General features: G+C 43.1%; 1 protein-coding gene across 14 annotated transcripts in view; it reads left to right on the top strand.

Moving 5' to 3' along the window:
• Positions 1-17716, top strand: part of LOC129734010 (myosin-10) — a 540672-nt gene that overhangs the window by 59956 nt on the left and 463000 nt on the right. For all 14 annotated transcript variants that reach the window (XR_008729759.1, XR_008729758.1, XR_008729760.1 and 11 more), the window contains exon 3: positions 8755-8967. Coding sequence is in view for 11 of the 14 variants with exons in the window: in XM_055695702.1 (XP_055551677.1) it covers positions 8755-8967 (213 nt within the window). In the remaining 3 variants the exon portion in view is untranslated. The remainder of the gene's footprint in view (positions 1-8754; positions 8968-17716) is intronic.

Below are 17716 nucleotides of genomic sequence, written 5' to 3'. Positions count from 1 at the left end.
AGGATTTCACACGAGTATTGTTAACTGGATTCATACCATGCTTGCAAAAAGAGAAATCACTTCTGAGTTGGGAGGTTCGTCTATTACGGTGAGGGCAACGAAAGGATGTCCGCAAGGAGTTGTTCTTTCGCCACTTATGTGGTCTTTGGTGGTGGACGATCTTCTCAAAAGCTTAGAAGCAAAAGGTTTCGAAGTTTTGGGCTTTGCAGATGACATAGTCATCTTGGTAAGAGGAAAGTTCGACAACATAGTTTCGGAAAGAATGCAGGAGGCTCTGGAGTATACCCAGTCTTGGTGTATAAAGGAGGGTCTCAGCATTAATCCGACAAAAGCTGTAATCGTACCTTTCACTAGAAAGAGGAAATTCAATCTGAAAACTCAAGCTTGGAGGAGTAGAAATTCCATTCAGTGAACAGGTTAAATACTTAGGAGTTATCCTTGATGCCAAGCTAAACTGGAATGCACATCTTGACTATGCAATCAACAAGGCGGTCAGTGGGGCTTGAGACCAAAAATGGTGATGTGGATATTCACATCTATTATAGTCCAAAACTGACCTACGCTGCGTTAGTGTGGTGGCCAAAAACCAAAGAGTCCACCGCTAGAACAAAGCTAGATAAAGTTCAACGACTTGCGTGCATTGCTATAACAGGAGCAATGAAAAGCACCCCGTCAAAAGCTCTTGATACAATTCTTCATCTGCTGCCGTTGTACGAATACGTGCAACTAGAAGCAGAAAAGAGTGCCTTGAGGCTAAAAAGAACAAAAACTATCTTGTCAGGTGATCTTGTGGGTCACTTGACTATACTGGACTTTTTCAAAAGAGGGCCAGTGATGAGTATGAATGGAGACTGGATGGCACCTCAGGATAACCATGATATTCCCTACAAGGTATGCGAAACGTCGCGTACAGACTGGGAAGTCGGAGTTCCTGATGTCCGTCCCGGTTCAACGATATTTTTCACAGATGGCTCAAAAATAGGTACCAAAACTGGTGCAGGAATCTTCGGCCCTGGAATTAATATTTCAGTGGCAATGGGACACTGGCCAACAGTGTTTCAAGCAGAGATTTTTGCAATCCTTGAATGTGCGAATGTGTGTCTGACTAGGAAATACAAACATGCAAATATTTGTATTTTCTCTGACAGTCAAGCAGCACTGAAAGCACTTGATGCTTATAAATGTACATCCAAAATTGTCTGGGAATGTATTCTCACATTGCGACAGCTATTTCAATCAAACTCAGTAAATTTGTATTGGGTTCCAGGACATTGTGGCATTGGTGGGAATGAAAAGGCGGACGAACTTGCAAAACAAGGATCTAACTCACAGTTTATCGGCTCAGAACCTTTCTGCGGTATATCAAACTGTGCAGTGAAAATGGAGCTTAAACGCTGGAAGGAACAAAAGGTGATAACCAATTGGTTTGATGTCAAAAATTGTTCCCAATCTAAAAGATTTATCACACCAAACGAGAATCATTCGAAAAAGCTCCTAGAGCTCAACAAAAGAGCTCTTTGTACATACGTCGGCCTAGTAACGGGGCACTGTCCGAGCAGATATCATTCAGGATGATATCTGTCGCTTTTGTAATATGGAAAGCGAGACATCGGAACATCTGCAGTGCAGTTGTGGTGCATTATTTAAACGCAGATCAAGGTTTCTTGGCAGTGGCTGTTTACAGCCCAAAGAGATTTGGTCTTTGAATCCTGGGAAGGTGATTGGCTTCATAAACCATATTTCACCTGACTGGGAGCGTGTCGGTGCAGGTACCTGATCACTCAACAATAGTGGTCATTGTATTTTGCAAGGGGACACGTATAGAAATTGACTGGGATGTATATTACAAAAGTTCACATCAATGGACAACGTAATTCTAATTCCCTAACAAACAAAGAAAAAAAAAGTCACCATTTGTGATTGGACACACATACTCATTATTTACTAATATTTATCATAAATACTTAAGCCACTAACAACCTCCCTTATTTAAAAAAAAGGTCATGGCTAGGGTGGGCCGCCCATAGCACCTCATGAACAAATATGTCGCCCCCCGACCGGCGTAAGTCAGAAAAGGGAAACTGATCTTAGGGCCAATTCCCACCATCTGATCCTTCTCCTGCCTGATTCCCACCAGGCAATGGACGCGGAACGTACTGGAAGACCTGCCAGGTTTTACGGGACGGCGACCCCTGCACCGGTTATTATCTCTATTTCAAGCCTTTGTCACCCGACCTCACTAAGGGAGCTCGGCCCAGGTGCCAGCCCAGAGTCGTGGTACGAAAAACGTAATCCGACTCAAATCATCAAAAAGTGGCGACCAGTTGCCGTAACTGGGAACTCACTGGAATCGGCCTCAATGGGCATTTTGAATGGTGGGAGCGGCACTACTCGTTCCGTCGAAGATGCTTATGGGTACTTTTGGCTTTTGCGAGTAGTCTACTGTCCAGCGTTTGACCCTCACCACCCCTAAGTGACCTCCCGCTGCTGGTCCGGCACTGTCAGGTACTGTCAGTGGTCACGCACATATTGCATAACTTCGGCGATCGCCACGCACCTTCCCGTTGTGGCACACAGCTCTGTGTTGTCACGTCCATTGGAACGTGTTCCGTCTCCCCACCAAAATAACCACGACCAATCAGCATCGAGCAGCAGAACTACGTGCCCTCGTGAATGAAGCGACCAATCAAATCGAGAGCCTTCGTTATCTCGATCAAGAAATTAACGGCACTGCAGAGCATTTTTTTGTAATCCTTATCGTTTCGGCATTAGATAGTACCACACGTCAATCTTGGGAATCTACAATGAAAAAGGGAGAACTCCCGAAATACAAGCAAACCATAGAGTATCTGAAAACTAGGTGCCAAATCCTAGACAATTGCGAAACTGCTTTCCAGGCAGCTGCTGCTCCAATCAAATCGAAGCAAGTTCCTTTCCAATCAAAGATTCAGCCACAGAAAAGCTATGCCGTTTCGACTACTTCATCACAACCTACGCTTGTTTGTGACATTTGCGGCGGTTCACATCGAAATGTCCAGTGTACAGCCCTATCCAACCTTACACTTGCCCAGAAGAACGAGAAGATTCGAGCTGCTGGAGTATGTTACAACTGTCTACGCAAAGACATAGAGCCAAGGATTGTCCTTCCGATAAAGTGTGTCACAAATGCCAACGCCGTCATCACACATTACTTCACCACGATGGAGTGATGAACAAAGAATCCAGATCCAATGTTTCTGCTCCTGTTGAAATGGCAAATCAGCCATCGGTTATTGCCGTTCCAAACCAAGCTACTGCACAGCAAACACCTGCTCTGGTTGAGCCACCTATTTCAACCACTTGCTCCTCGTTTTTTACGAAATCCGCCAAAACAGTGTTGCTACAAACTGCGCTAGTAGAGGTCTTCGACATAAACAGTCAACCGCACCTGTGTCGTGTTCTGTTGGACAGTGGTTCTCAGGTGAATTTCGTAACCGAAGAAATGGCCAACCGCCTAGGCCTCCTTAAGACACCAGCCAACGTTCCTATCGTGGGTATCAATGCTTTACGTACCCACGCCCGTGATAAGGTGAAAGTACAGTTCCGTTCCCGCGTGTCTGCTTACCACGCCGAGCTAGAATGTCTAGTTACCCCGAGAGTAACGGGCATAATCCCAACCTCCAAAATTGATATCTCGCAATGGATGATCCCTGACGGAATAATGCTTGCCGATCCTGAGTTCCATACACCCGACAAAGTTGATTTGCTTATTGGTGGAGAACTGTTTTTCGACATCCTCAAACCGAGTTTGATTCATCTTGCCGATGGATTACCACAGCTACGAGACACTCACTTCGGATGGGTCGTAGCTGGAGTCATAGTCGATCCGCACGTAGTCAACGTGTCCCTCCAGTATTCGCACCCAACCGTCGAAGACATCGAGCGAAAAATGCAACAGTTTTGGCAAACAGAAGAAGTACCTAACGTTCCAAAAATGTCAACAGCCGAGATAGCATGTGAGGCACATTTTCTTTCCACCTACCAACGTAATGAAACAGGAAGGTTTATTGTCAAGCTACCATTCAAGGAGAATCTTTCCCAGCTGGGTAATTGTCGTTCTCTGGCCTTGAAGCGATTTCTCATGCTGGAGAAACGATTGATTCGAAACCCTGAGCTGCAAACCCAGTACGTAAATTTCATCCGGGAATATGAGTCTTTAGGTCATTGTCGTGAGGTAGCCGAGTCGGAGGACGTACCAAACCAACAAGTGTATTACCTCCCGCACCATGCAGTACTGCGGCCGTCCAGCTCGAGCACGAAATGCCGTGTCGTGTTCGATGCAAGCGCAAAATCTTCACCATTGGAACTTTCCCTTAATGATGTACTTCAGATCGGCCCAGTAGTACAAAACGACTTATACCATGTTGTGCTACGATTCCGTACGTTTAGAGTGGCCTTCACCGCAGACATTTCAAAAATGTACCGCCAGATACTCGCAGCTCCATCGGACCGTCGGTTTTTGAGAATTTTCTGGAGAGAAAAGCCGTCGTTACCTTTGCGCGTGTTGGAATTGTGCACTGTCACGTACGGCACTGCCTCGGCACCGTACCAAGCAACAAGATGTTTACTGCAACTTGCCGAAGAGGACGGTAGAGAATTTCCTATTGCTACGCGCATAGTAAAGGAAGAGACGTACATGGATGATGTACTCTCGGGTGCAGACTCAGTGGAACAGGCCCTTGAGGCGCAGAACCAGCTGAAGCAGCTTCTTCACCAGGGAGGCTTCCCTATACATAAGTGGTGCTCCAACTCGCAAGAGTTCCTCGAGCACATACCGGTCGATGAGCAGGAAAAAAGGGATGCTAAGTTCTTTGATCCCCTAGGCCTGGTGTCACCGGTAATAGTGAAGGCGAAACTTTTAGCGCAGCAACAGTGACAAGCTAAGATTGGATGGGATGATCCTGTGGACGACAACATAAAGGAACAGTGGCAAGAGTTACAAAGTTCATTGATTCATTTGAATGATATCGAGATTCCAAGATGCGTGCTCTCCGACAGTGCGGTAGCCTATGACGTACATGGTTTTTCAGATGCTTCTACAGTAGCATATGGAGCATGCATTTACCTCCGAAGTCTATATGCCGATGGGTCGGCCTCGCTTCGTCTTCTAACCAGTAAATCAAAACTGGCCCCCTTGGATGAACTCTCCATTCCGCGGAAGGAACTGTGTGCCGCTTTATTGCTATCCAGACTAGTGCAGAAGGTGTTACCAGCTTTAACGATGAAAATCCAGGAAACAGTACTGTGGTCTGACAGTACGATTGTTTTAGCATGGATTAAAAAACCACTGAATCAACTACAACAGTACGTGCGCAATAGAATCGCTCTGATTCAAGAGCAGACTAGTGAGCATCGATGGAAGCATGTCAGATCGCAGCAAAACCCAGCCGATATCATCTCCCGAGGCCAACATCCTGAGTATCTTCAGAACAATCCGTTCTGGTGGAGCGGTCCCGAATTCCTGAATATGGAAAGGTATGAAGTAGACGTGCCCGAAACTATACCTGAGGAAGAGCTACCAGAACTTAAATCCATGGTGACAGTGTCAAACGATGATGGTTTGCTGGCCTATTTCCACAAGCAAGGTAGTTTCCGTAAAATTCAACGAGTCGTGGGTTACATTTTGCGCTTCGCTAAAAATTGTAAGAAAAAGCGTGCCGAACGTGAGCTCGGAACTCATTTAACCGTCAGTGAGCTACGCCAATCCACGGAAACCATTGCATATGTCGTACAGCAGTTCCATTTTGCCGATGAAATCAAGCGTGTTGTTACCAATCAACCGTGCCGAAAACTTGGAAACTTACGCCCAGTTTACGTCAATAAGCTTCTCCGCGTGGGTGGTCGGTTGGATCGCTCGCAACTACCTTTCGAGAATCGTCATCCTATAATATTGCCGGATAAGGATCCGGTGATGCGTCTGCTAGTGCAACAGATGCACATCGAGTTACTCCACGTAGGACAAACTGGACTTTTGAATGCCATGAGACAGCGATATTGGCTTCTAAACGCAAGATCTACCATTCGTTTCATCACCCGTCGTTGCGTCAGATGTTTCCGTACCAGCCCTACTACTACCAGTCAGCTAATGGGAAACCTACCAGAGTCTAGAGTAGTACCTTCCCCTCCGTTCGCCGTAACAGGTGTCGACTATGCCGGGCCCTTTTGGACGAAACAAGGATCACGTCGACCTGCAATAGTGAAATCGTACGTAGCAGTGTACGTTTGTATGACGACTAAGGCCGTTCACCTGGAGGCCGTATCCGATTTGAGCACCGATGCTTTCCTGGCTTCTCTTCGACGACTGATAGCTCGACGGGGCATGATTCGTGAGTTGCACTCGGATAATGCTACTAATTTCCGAGGCGCCAACCATGAATTGAGAGCATTGTACCAACAATTCCATAATCAACAATTCGTTGAGTCGATTCAGTCTTTTTGTAGCAGCCGTGAAATCGAGTGGCACTTCATCCCACCAGATGCCCCTGAATTTGGCAGCTTGTGGGAAGCGGCGGTGAAATCCTGCAAAACTCATCTAAAACATATTGTCGGTAACGTGAAGTTAACTTTTGAGGAACTGGCTACAGTCTTAGCACAGATTGAGGCTGTCATGAACTCCAGACCGCTGTTTACCATCTCCAATGATCCAGCAGATCCACTTGTAATCACGCCAGCTCACTACTCATCGGTCGACCACTTACAGCTCCTGCTGAACCATCGTTAGAAGATGTCAAGGTTTCTCGTTTGAGCCGCTGGCAGCATCTCCAACTTCTCCGTGAACAATTTTGGCGTGCTTGGAGCCAAGACTATTTAAACACCCTACAACCCAGGAAAAAGTACCTACGAGAGATGCCCAACGTTCGTGTCGGCATGATTGTGCTACTGCATGATCGAAACCAACCTCCCCTCAATTGGAAACTTGGTCGCATTGAAGAAGTCTACCCTGGCGATGATGGGCTTGTACGAGCAGTAGATGTTTTCTCCAACGGTCACCATTTTCGACTTCCAATCAACAAGGTTTCAATTCTACCGATTGAGGACAACCAATTAGTTGGAAACTTCGACGATCGCCAAGTTCCGCAACCGGGGGAGGATGTTCCGTCTCCCCACCAAACTAACCACGACCAATCAGCATCGAGCAGCATCTATGCGAGCCACCGCAGCTGCTATAAAAGAACCCTCTGAAAGAGAAAGCATTCATTAAGTTTTTTGTCGCGCAACCATTCACATCGTAGCAGCAGCAAAAGACCAAAGAAGCGAATAAATAGTTGGTAGCATAGCAGCAAAGTTGTTTTTCCTGCATTCTTCTTCCTTTGGAGCTGAGCAAAAGGCAATTCCCCCAGTTCTTTTCAGGACTAATTAGAGTTAATTTTGAGCCAATTGCAAACTCCGTTCCGCTGTGCTGTTTACAGTCCACCACAAGACGTTCCAGTGCGAACAGAACGCTTACGTCCGTATGAATAGTATCCAGCACATTTTCCGAAATTTACTCCGCTCTATTTGGGAACGACGGGTGGCGCATTTTTCCCTGGATACAACATTCGCATGTAACTCGGAAACCACAGTCCACGACTGTAATACCCGGTCTCTGTGAGCCATTCGGCGATGCCATGAGTGTTGGCAGTTTTTGATGTGTTGTAACAGCCCAGTTTTTCTTGTGCTACAGCCATACGTAACCGGTACATGCCCCGATTTCATCATCGATTGTGACGACAGTGTTTACACACACCAACTTGCAAACGGATTTCACGAACTCGGTTTTCGATTTTTCGAGTTAACATGAAATTTCGCGTTCACTTTATCTCAACTCCGAAGTTGAAAGAGATACCCGGTATGTTCTTAGCTATGAACATGTAGAAAACGAAGGGAAATTAGTGCATCGAATGAAATTGATGCTGACCTCATACAGCGGGAACAGAGCAAAGGAATGAATCTAGGCTTCAAAGAATAGCGTTCCGTGCAGCGACCTAACCGAACTTAATGTGAACTTTCTAATTCGGTTTAGAAGCTGCTTTGCATGCTACTCGAAGTTTATTCATCAAATGCAAATTTAAAGCACGGTTAGTTAATTAAAAATTGATCTGAATAAAATTCTATTCATAATCGTTAGTTTTGCTGATCAGGCTTTCTACTTTTATCCGAACTTTTGGTTACTTGAGCATCTACACTTTGAGCGACCACGACCGGTAATTCCAATTATTTAATCGAATCACGTTTGTCTTTGAAAAATCATTTCTTTTTATTTTTCATTCACTGCCGCGAAACCGAATAATTACCAATCCGAAGCTCTTTCGAAACTTTCAACCTTTCAGCTGTTACTGGCAGCACGACTCGCGACAACTGAGAACTTAGTTAAAAGAAAAAAGCATATCAGCGCCACCACTGCTGCGGCGGGAACATTCCGCGTAACTGAAACTCATTTGAATTGACCGATATTTTGATCCACGAAAATAAATTTTGTTGGTACGTTTGTTTGTCTGTGGTCTTACGTAAAACCTGCGATTGTTCACTTAGGCACATGCTCTTATGTTATTTCATGGTAAAAAGAAATTTTTTTATGTTTTCATTGCTTTTTTATCTATAAACTATCTATGACTGTCACATAAAGTTTCACCGGTTATGGTAATATTGGGGACATTAATTGATCATTGATCCGAAAACAATTTTTAGATATTACAATTACAATTATCTCACTGATTAATTTCCCATTATTTTCAGGTGCAAGCGGAATTCAGTGCAGCGATTCGGGACAAAGAAAACATAGTCATAAGATTTGCGACTGTTGAGAAGAATGTGCTAGATTTGAAGGAAACACTGGAGTCAACTGAAAAGCAAAAAAAAAAAATACAAAAAGAGTATGAATTGTTAAATGAAAAATTTATATTAGCTAAAGATGAAAAGTTGCGTGCTGACGCGGCTCTGAATACAAAAGTGAGTAGCAAGTCGACCGTTTGGTTAACATGGAATAGTTATTTATTATTAAGTAAGGTCGTTACAACATTTCGTTTTCATTTTGTCACCCCCCCCCCCCCCTCACCCGCTTCAGATATGTAAAAAAAGTAGTTTTCAACAGAACACGTATAGAAATAAAATCCCAAAAACGGGCAAAATGACTGGATGATTCGGATGTATTTTCATGGTATGAATATACACCATGAGTTATGACTCATAAAGTCATGAGCCATTTGTTCGTAACGCACTCATTTGACTCATGAATTCGAGCGTTCAATTTATGAAATCTCCCCTTGACTTATGGAACCATCAAGGAATCGGATGTTCGATTCATGAAATCTTGCTTTGGCTCATGGAACCATGATTCTAACCCATGAAATCATGAGCAGGACTCGTGAAATCATGAGTCACGAGTCATGCAATTTAGCATTTGACTCATGGAATCGGGCGTTCGATTCATTGAATCTCGCTTTGGCTCATGGATTTTGATTTATGTAATCATGAGTTGCGAGTCAGGAAATATAGCATTTGACACATGCAATTGGGTGTTCGATTTTTAAAACCTCGCTTTGATTTAGGAAACCATGAATTGAACTTATAATTTAATGAAACTAGTCATGAAATCATGATTTGTGGGATTCGATTTACGAAATTGTAACCATCAAAAAAAATCGTAGAAGTTCAGATTTTGTTCACGGCCTTAGATGCCAAACCGTTACGGGTTTGAGGATTTTGCTTTACCCAAGGTTATATAGATTGCTAATGCGTTTGTTGTAAACAAGTTTGACAGTCAGTATTATTAATGATTTGCACGGCAAAGCAAAATAAAACATAAATTAGTTTTCATTGGCAGCTTTTCTGCATCAGTATTATGCAAAAACCTGCTCAAGACGTTCGATACCCTATTCAATTTATAATAACATTTTAACCATTTTTTGATTATACTATTCTATTTTTGTTTTGAAAAAAGTATTATCTGTTTCTGTTGGAACAAAACGTGCCGAGTTCGTCGCAAAAATCGTCGCCATACAAACTGTATGGAGACGATTTCTGTGACGAATTTGGCGCGTTTTGTTTGAAAGAAACAGATAATCCTGTCTCTACATCTTTGCCGAAGACGTTATAGAATACGAAATGTTTCTCAACTTATTTTTAAATGTCATTTTTGACTCTGCACAGATGTTATTATGGGCTAAAGATGTCATTTTGTGCTATTAATATTTGTTTTTTTTTGGGTTACGAATAATTTATGAAAATAGTTTTTGTAAGCGTGGTATAAGGTAATCCACGAGACAGTTACGATCAGCTGCTTTCAGTTTGTTTTCAACTTTTGACAGCTTTAGGTATGTTCGAACGGTCGCAACTTGACTAGACTTTTGACTCTGCACAGATGTTATTATGGGCTAAAGATGTCATTTTGTGCTATTAATATTTGTTTTTTTTTTTTGGGTTACGAATAATTTATGAAAATAGTTTTTGTAAGCGTGGTATAAGGGAATCCACGAGACAGTTACGATCAGCTGCTTTCAGTTTGTTTTCAACTTTTGACAGCCTTAGGTATGTTCGAACGGTCGCAACTTGAATGCAACCCGGATCGAAAAGCATGAAAAACAAACGATCGGCTGCTCTAGTGTTACGAGTGGCAATCCTTTACACAACAATAATATATCACTTTGGAATTTTTTCCGACATTGAAAGATTTCGTGTTCGATTGTGTTTTGGTTTTGCACCTTAAAAAACAATAACAAATGTACAAGCACTGAAACGTCACCCGCGGATTGCCTTATTGAGTGTTAAAAATATTTCTAGAGCCAGACAGTGCGTCTTGAGCTGCCAGACAGGTCAGACGTGTTTGTGGATTCTTTGTGGGTTGCTTGTGGACTGGTCTTGACTACCTACAGCTTCAAAGTTTGTGTTTTGTCAGTGTGTCTTTTATGTCGTTTTCGTTTTCGCGGTGTAGCTACACACAAACGACACTTTTGACACCGAAAATGTTTTATTTGACTTTTCGGACTACCCTTTTTCTGTCTCTCCCTACACTTTTACTGTCCCTGACGACACCCGAAAAAAGCAGAGTGTACTGTAGGAAGTTACCAACACATTCACACGTATGTGTCAAAACTGGTTTGTTTTGGTTTTCGTTCCACGTGGTAAAGTGTCAGGTAAATTTTTTCTCAGCACATTTGCGAGATGGACATATGAAATGGAAACGAGACAAAATGACGAATGCGATAATGACCAAAACAAAACGAATTGACAGCTATTCCATTATTACGCATACCAATGCAATGACACTGAAAATGTTTTATTTGAAGCTGCAAAGTATAGCACGGAAAAAGGGTAGCTACACCGCGAAAACGAAAACGACATTAAAGATTACCTGGAAGTTAACTTACATCAGACTTTTTCAAGACTACCTATTTCCTTCTTTCTCAAGACTTGCAAGTTGATATTATTTTTGAACTTTTTTCGTATCACCTGAAATGGCAGGACGAAAAAAGAAACCACGCAGCGCTACGGGGAGGAAAAGAGAGACATCTCTTTCTGATACTAGCTTATGCAGAGACAATTTATTTGATATTCTACCTGAGCAAGAAGCCGGCGAAATTGAAATGTTCGAAAGTAAAACTATTCAAAGTGAAATTTCTGTAAAAAAAAGGAGAAAGTTCCACCTATTGTGGTAACTATTGCTTCTGAATTTAATATTTTTAAAAGAGAATTTTCTACGTTTTTCTCTCCGACGTCAAAGTTACTTATCAAATTGGCCGAAGAGGCGAATGCCGCTTACTGGCCCAAACTTTGAGAGATTGGAATCGTCTTATTCAGTATTAAAATGAAAAAAATGCATAAATTTTGTACCAACGATCAAAACCGGTGATGAGATCAAACTTACTTTAACAGAATTACTTGGCATAGCCCAAGTAATTCTAATAAAACAAAAATCACGAGGCGAAAACAGCCCGAGAGCTGGTATTTCCCTTGTTAATTATTTAATTCATTTCAACCGCACTGAGGTTAACAATTTGAATTTTTTTGACAAAGCACATGCTATTTATGATGTGCGAGTGAAATGGGAATTGTATCGAAATTTTGACGGAGGTGAAAAACTTATCACCCAATGCCGTTTTTGCCAACGTTATGGCCATGGTTCAAAATTCTGTAACATGGACCAAAAATGCCTTATTTGTGGAGACTCTTCTCACAAAAAGAACACATGTCCTGTGAAAGAGAGTAAAAATTTTCGAATTGTAACGGCAACCATATGTCAAATTTTTATCAATGCCCAGTCCGTTTAGCAATTGTTAAGGCAAGGCAAGGTTAACAAAATTCAATTTCCCAATCAAAACAAAATTCTCTAAGCGTGCCAGTACCGCCCACTTCTTCTACCCCTAAAATATGATCCCAATTACGTGGTTCATAGATATGATAGGATTTAGGGTTCCGGCAGTGAAGTTGCAATTGTTATTCATCGCCGAATCAAACATCGTGCTCTTCCCCATCTTGAGACGAAAGTTATTGAAACTTTAGGAATTGAAGTTCAAATTGAACTTGGGATTTTATTTATTGCCACAGCATGTTTACCAATCCAATGCACACGCGAGCACAAAAATTTTTTTAAAGGTGATTTACAAAAACTCACCAGATATCGTTCAACATTTTTTATAATCGGCGTTTTCAACGCTAAACATCGATCATGGAGTAATTCTCAAAGTAATTCCAATGGCAAAATTTTATACAATGATTGTTCTTCAGGATACTATTTTTTTTGTCTCCGAATAGTCCTACATGTTTTTCTTCTGTAAGAAATCCATCAACAATTGATTTGGTGCTAACAGACCAAAGTCATGTGTGTAGTGAACTGCTGACTCGCACATGCTGACTTTGATTCTGACGATCTTCCAATAACTTTTTCTTTATCACATGAGACAGTTTTAAACCCTATGAGCTCTGTTTTTAATAGTAGCGTGCCCGTGATTGTGTTGTACTTGCTGGAAGAAACCTTGTTGTAAAGCAGCCATTTTGTAGATAGTAGTGGAGATCGACCGGAATAATTGTTACAGAGGTGGGATGGCTTTCTCGGTCTTGAAGAATTAAAACGACTAGATTTTGGTCAACCTAACGTTTCGACCTTTGGTGTAGGCCTTTATCAAAGGATACTATGAATAAAAATGACATAATTACATGTAACAACACAAAGCTCTAAACTTACACACTAGTCTGCCGTTTTTCGTTTTTTAAACATTTAACACTGATTCTTGAAGGTTTAGCGTTAATTATTTGTCAATGCATAATTTGTCTTAACTTGTCTAATGTCTAATAAATATCGGGAAAAAAATCGGGAAAAAATATAGTTTGACTTGGCGGAAAACTAAAACTGTATCGGGTTTTTCAAAATGGGGAGTGAGATACTTTATGGTTGATGTGATTGAGTATCTGTGGTGCTATAATCTGGGCTTTTTGTTGGTCTGTTATTATTGAGAGTGATCTGTGATCTGCGAGAGGTGGTGTTTTGGTATGTGTGAAGAATGCCTGCGTAAGTGGTGTTGAGGTTATCTACATCTGTTCTGAAGTTAACTGTGTTTGGTGTGTTCTGGATATGACACATTTCAAGTATCTAGTATGTTTTTAATCATCACAACGCTAATTGGGAAAGATACAAAACTCATATTGAGAGTAATTTCAATCTGTGCCGAACACGCATCAGAATCGGACGTGTTTGGTGACCGCTCCGATAGAATATAAAACAAAAGACGTGTGAGCAAGTGTTGACATTGTTTACCTGGTCGAGTGAAATTAATCCGCGCTCAAGGTCGCCCGCCTTTGTGCACCTGTTTCACATCGTGGCTGTCAGCTGGTGCGTAAGCCGATTTGGCTGCTGACTGATTTGTGCTTCAGCAGTGGACGAGAATTTCAACACAAAAGAGGAAAAAGAAGAAGCCAACAGTTGACAGTTGAGTTGTGTCGCTGTGTAGAGTGATCTCACACCCGGCTCGCTGCTGGTGGCTGTTTGGAGCTACTGTATTGGTGCTGCTGGTTGTAACGGCTGCAGCATCGACCGATCGGACAACCAAACCTGCTGGAAGGAAGAAGTAAAGAGGTACGTGTTCTTGTCGGCGCTAGTGCGCTAGATTTAGCGCGATGGATGTAGATCCCTCGCCTCCCGCGCCACCATCCCCGAACCCACCTGACCCTGTCCCTCCTGCCAACCATTCCTCTGTTAATTCTTCAGTCCTCCCTCGCCCCAGGCTTTACCCGGAGGGATCTCAGGGATCTCAGCTTTACTGTTTTCTTTCGGCCAGAAGCAGGACCGAAATCGAAACCGTTAAACATCCTGCAGATTTCGAAAGACCTGACGAAGGGGTACAAGGCCGTGACCGAAATCTCCAAGGTCAGACCCAACAAGCTCCGTGTCGTGGTCAGCGACCTGGAACAGGCCAACGCTATTGCTCGCTCCGAGCTTTTCACACGCGAGTATCGCGTTTATATACCCGCACGAGACGTGGAGATCGACGGTTTCATAACCGATTCGAGTCTGTCGGTCGAGAGTATTTTGGCAAGCGGTTTTGGCTGCTTCAAAAATGCTTCGTGTCACGACGTAAAAGTAAAGATCATAGATTGCAAGCAATTGCGGTCTGTGTCTCTTGTCGACGGCACAAAAGTGTACACTCCGTCAGACTCGTTTCGTGTTACGTTTGCCGGATCTGCTCTCCCTAGCCACGTATTAATCGATCGGGTTCGTCTGCCTGTGCGATTGTACAGTACTGGACAAAAAAAAGTACGCACCTGTGATATGTTCAAACATTCTTGATTTAGGTAGAATCTGAGGCAGATGGATAATCAAAGTGTTCTAACAAAAGACAGTACTGGAGGTGTACTTTCGAAAAATGTTTGATTATGCGACATGAGAACGACATATAAACATAAAAAGAGCTTATATTTGGAAATTGTCATTTTTCTTGTGGACAAAATGAAGTACGCATTATAGTGATTCAACGTTGAAACTGATTTTTCTTTATTTTAGTATTTAGTTTGGCCACCTTTAGCTTCAATCACGGATTGCAGGCGTCGAGGCATACTTTCAACGAGATTTTTAATATGTTGGGAGTCGATATTTGTCCAAGCTTTTTCCAAAGCTTCAAACAGTTTGTCGCGGTTGGTGACATCTCCCTTGTCGACATTTTGATCCAAAATCGACCACAAATTTTCTATCGGACTTAAGTCCGGCCTTTGTGATGGCCATTCCAATACGTGAAGCACGGAAATACGCAGTGGTTTTGTGGGCGGTATACTTATCATTGTCTTGTTGAAAAGTGAACTTCTTCTCTAAGCGAACCTTTCGCGCCGACTCTGTAAGATTTCTCTTCAAAATGCTGATGTAATAGTCTGCCGTCATTATGCCATCAATTTTCTCAATATTACCAACACCCGACCAAGCAAAGCACCCCCACACCATGATACTGCCACCTCCGTGCTTGACCGTCTTCTGAATATTTTTATCGGCAAGTTTCTCACCAGGTTTCGTCCAAACTCGTGCTCGTTGTTTGTGGCCAAAGAGTTCAAATTTACTTTCATCGCTCCAGGTAACCTGTTTCCAGAACTCTATCGGCTTGTTGATGTATTTTTGAGCGAATTTGAGGCGTTTGATCCTGCAGAAATAAACCTGTATGTATGTATGATGTATGAATGACCTTCTAGATTCCACTGTCTGGCAGTGATAGGGTGAAAAAAAGACAATGCTGTTGATTCTTGTTTCTGCGTCTGTCTTGTTTTCGGAACCTAGAAGGTGTTAGCTCTACCGACCTACCAAAGACCCTTTGCAGAATGACTGAGTACTTGCAGCGCATTCCGGAGTCAATTTCCATTCGGTAAGCCCCGCCTCAAAATAATATCAGAATCTAATAGATTTTATTATTATTCTCAGACTTTCAGAAACAAGAATCAACAGCTTATATATATATATGTATATATATATATATATATATATATATATATATATATATATATATATATATATATATATATATATATATATATATATATATATATATATATACATATATATATATATATATATATATATATACATATATATATATATATATAAGCTGTTGATTCTTGTTTCTGAAAGTCTGAGAATAATAATAAAATCTATTAGATTCTAATATTATTTTGAGGCGGGGCTTACCGAATGGAAATTGACTCCGGAATGCGCTGCAAGTACTCAGTCATTCTGCAAAGGGTCTTTGGAAGGTCGGTAGAGCTAACACCTTCTAGGTTCCGAAAACAAGACAGACGCAGAAACAAGAATCAACAGCATTGTCTTTTTTTCACCCTATCACTGCCAGACAGTGGAATCTAGAAGGTCATTCATACATCATACATACATACAGGTTTATTTCTGCAGGATCAAACGCCTCAAATTCGCTCAAAAATACTGTATGCTCAAAAATAGGCTGTATGCCACCACGGGTCGGTATTTGGCGATTACCGTAGGCCACGGAAGTGCTAACTGCAAGAACGCAGTCCCGGACCATCAGCGAGAGCTAGCCTAGGTTGTGGTGAGACTCAGGCATTGGGCCGCCGAATTTTCACAAAAGCCACATTATCCGGAAGCAGCTCTGACGGAGCGAATAGTGCCGCTCCCACCACCCAAATGCACTAATTCGCCCATTGGGATTGATGCCAGTAAGTTCCCAATTACGGTAACTGGTCGCAACGCCATATGATAAGAGTCGGATTTCGTTTTCGTACCACGATTCTGGGCTGGCACCTGCGCCGAGCTCCCTTAGTAAGGTCGTGTGACAACGGCTTGAAACGGCGAGACAACAACCGGTGCAGGGGTCTCCGTCCCGTAAAACCTGGCAGGCCTTCCAGTACGTTCCAAATTCATTGCCCGGTGGGAACCGGGCAGGAGTGGGATCAGATGTCCTTTCCTGACTTGCGCCGGTCGGGGGTGTCATAGTTGCTCATAAGGCGCTATGGCAGCCGCCCCTAGCCATGGCCTCACTGCTTCGGCATAGACTACCATGGGACCAGATAGGCGACCACTCCAGTATGGATAAGGATAGCGGCTGGAAGGGGGATCCAATTAACAAGAATGAAAATTGAAAAAAATGAAGATCAACAATTGGGCGCAGATGGGTTGAAAAACCCGTTTGCACGAGGAGGCATCCAGAGGTCTCCGCCGAGAAAGGCGGAGATGGATGCAGTAAAGGACGCCTGCGAAGACGGCAAAGGCAGTACGCCTACCGGATCGACGCAAGACATCGCAGTGGCTGGTCCACTGTTGATAAAGGCGGTCGGAAGACAGCGAGACACGCTACCGAAGGTAGTAGCGCTGTCGGAGCAGCTCGATGCCACAATCGAGTTTGCGAAAAGTCGCACCAACACGACGAAGTACCTGAAGCAGGCTCTCTACATGCTTCGGTCCTCCGTCGTTGCTGCGAAGAAGGAGCACGCCGAGCTCAAGGCAAGAGCGGTGGCTGCAGAGAAGAATGCAACGGAGGTGACCGGAAGGGCGATGAAGTCGGTCCAAACGGACACCTGCACGTTTGCAGCGGTTTGCGCCTCCGGGTCAGCCGCAAAAAGAGCAAGGCAGTCTCCGGGGGAAGCCCCCGAGAACAGCAAGAAACGGTTGGTTGTGCTAAGCCCGCGAGATAGCACACCAACGGCCTCCAAGTCCGCCGAAAAGTCTGCCGAAGTGGCAGCTACGGGAAACCCTTGGGTT

The sequence above is a fragment of the Wyeomyia smithii genome, chromosome 1, assembly GCF_029784165.1.
Source record: "Wyeomyia smithii strain HCP4-BCI-WySm-NY-G18 chromosome 1, ASM2978416v1, whole genome shotgun sequence".
NCBI lineage: Eukaryota > Metazoa > Arthropoda > Insecta > Diptera > Culicidae > Wyeomyia > Wyeomyia smithii.
This window is presented reverse-complemented; position numbering and strand designations above follow the sequence as displayed.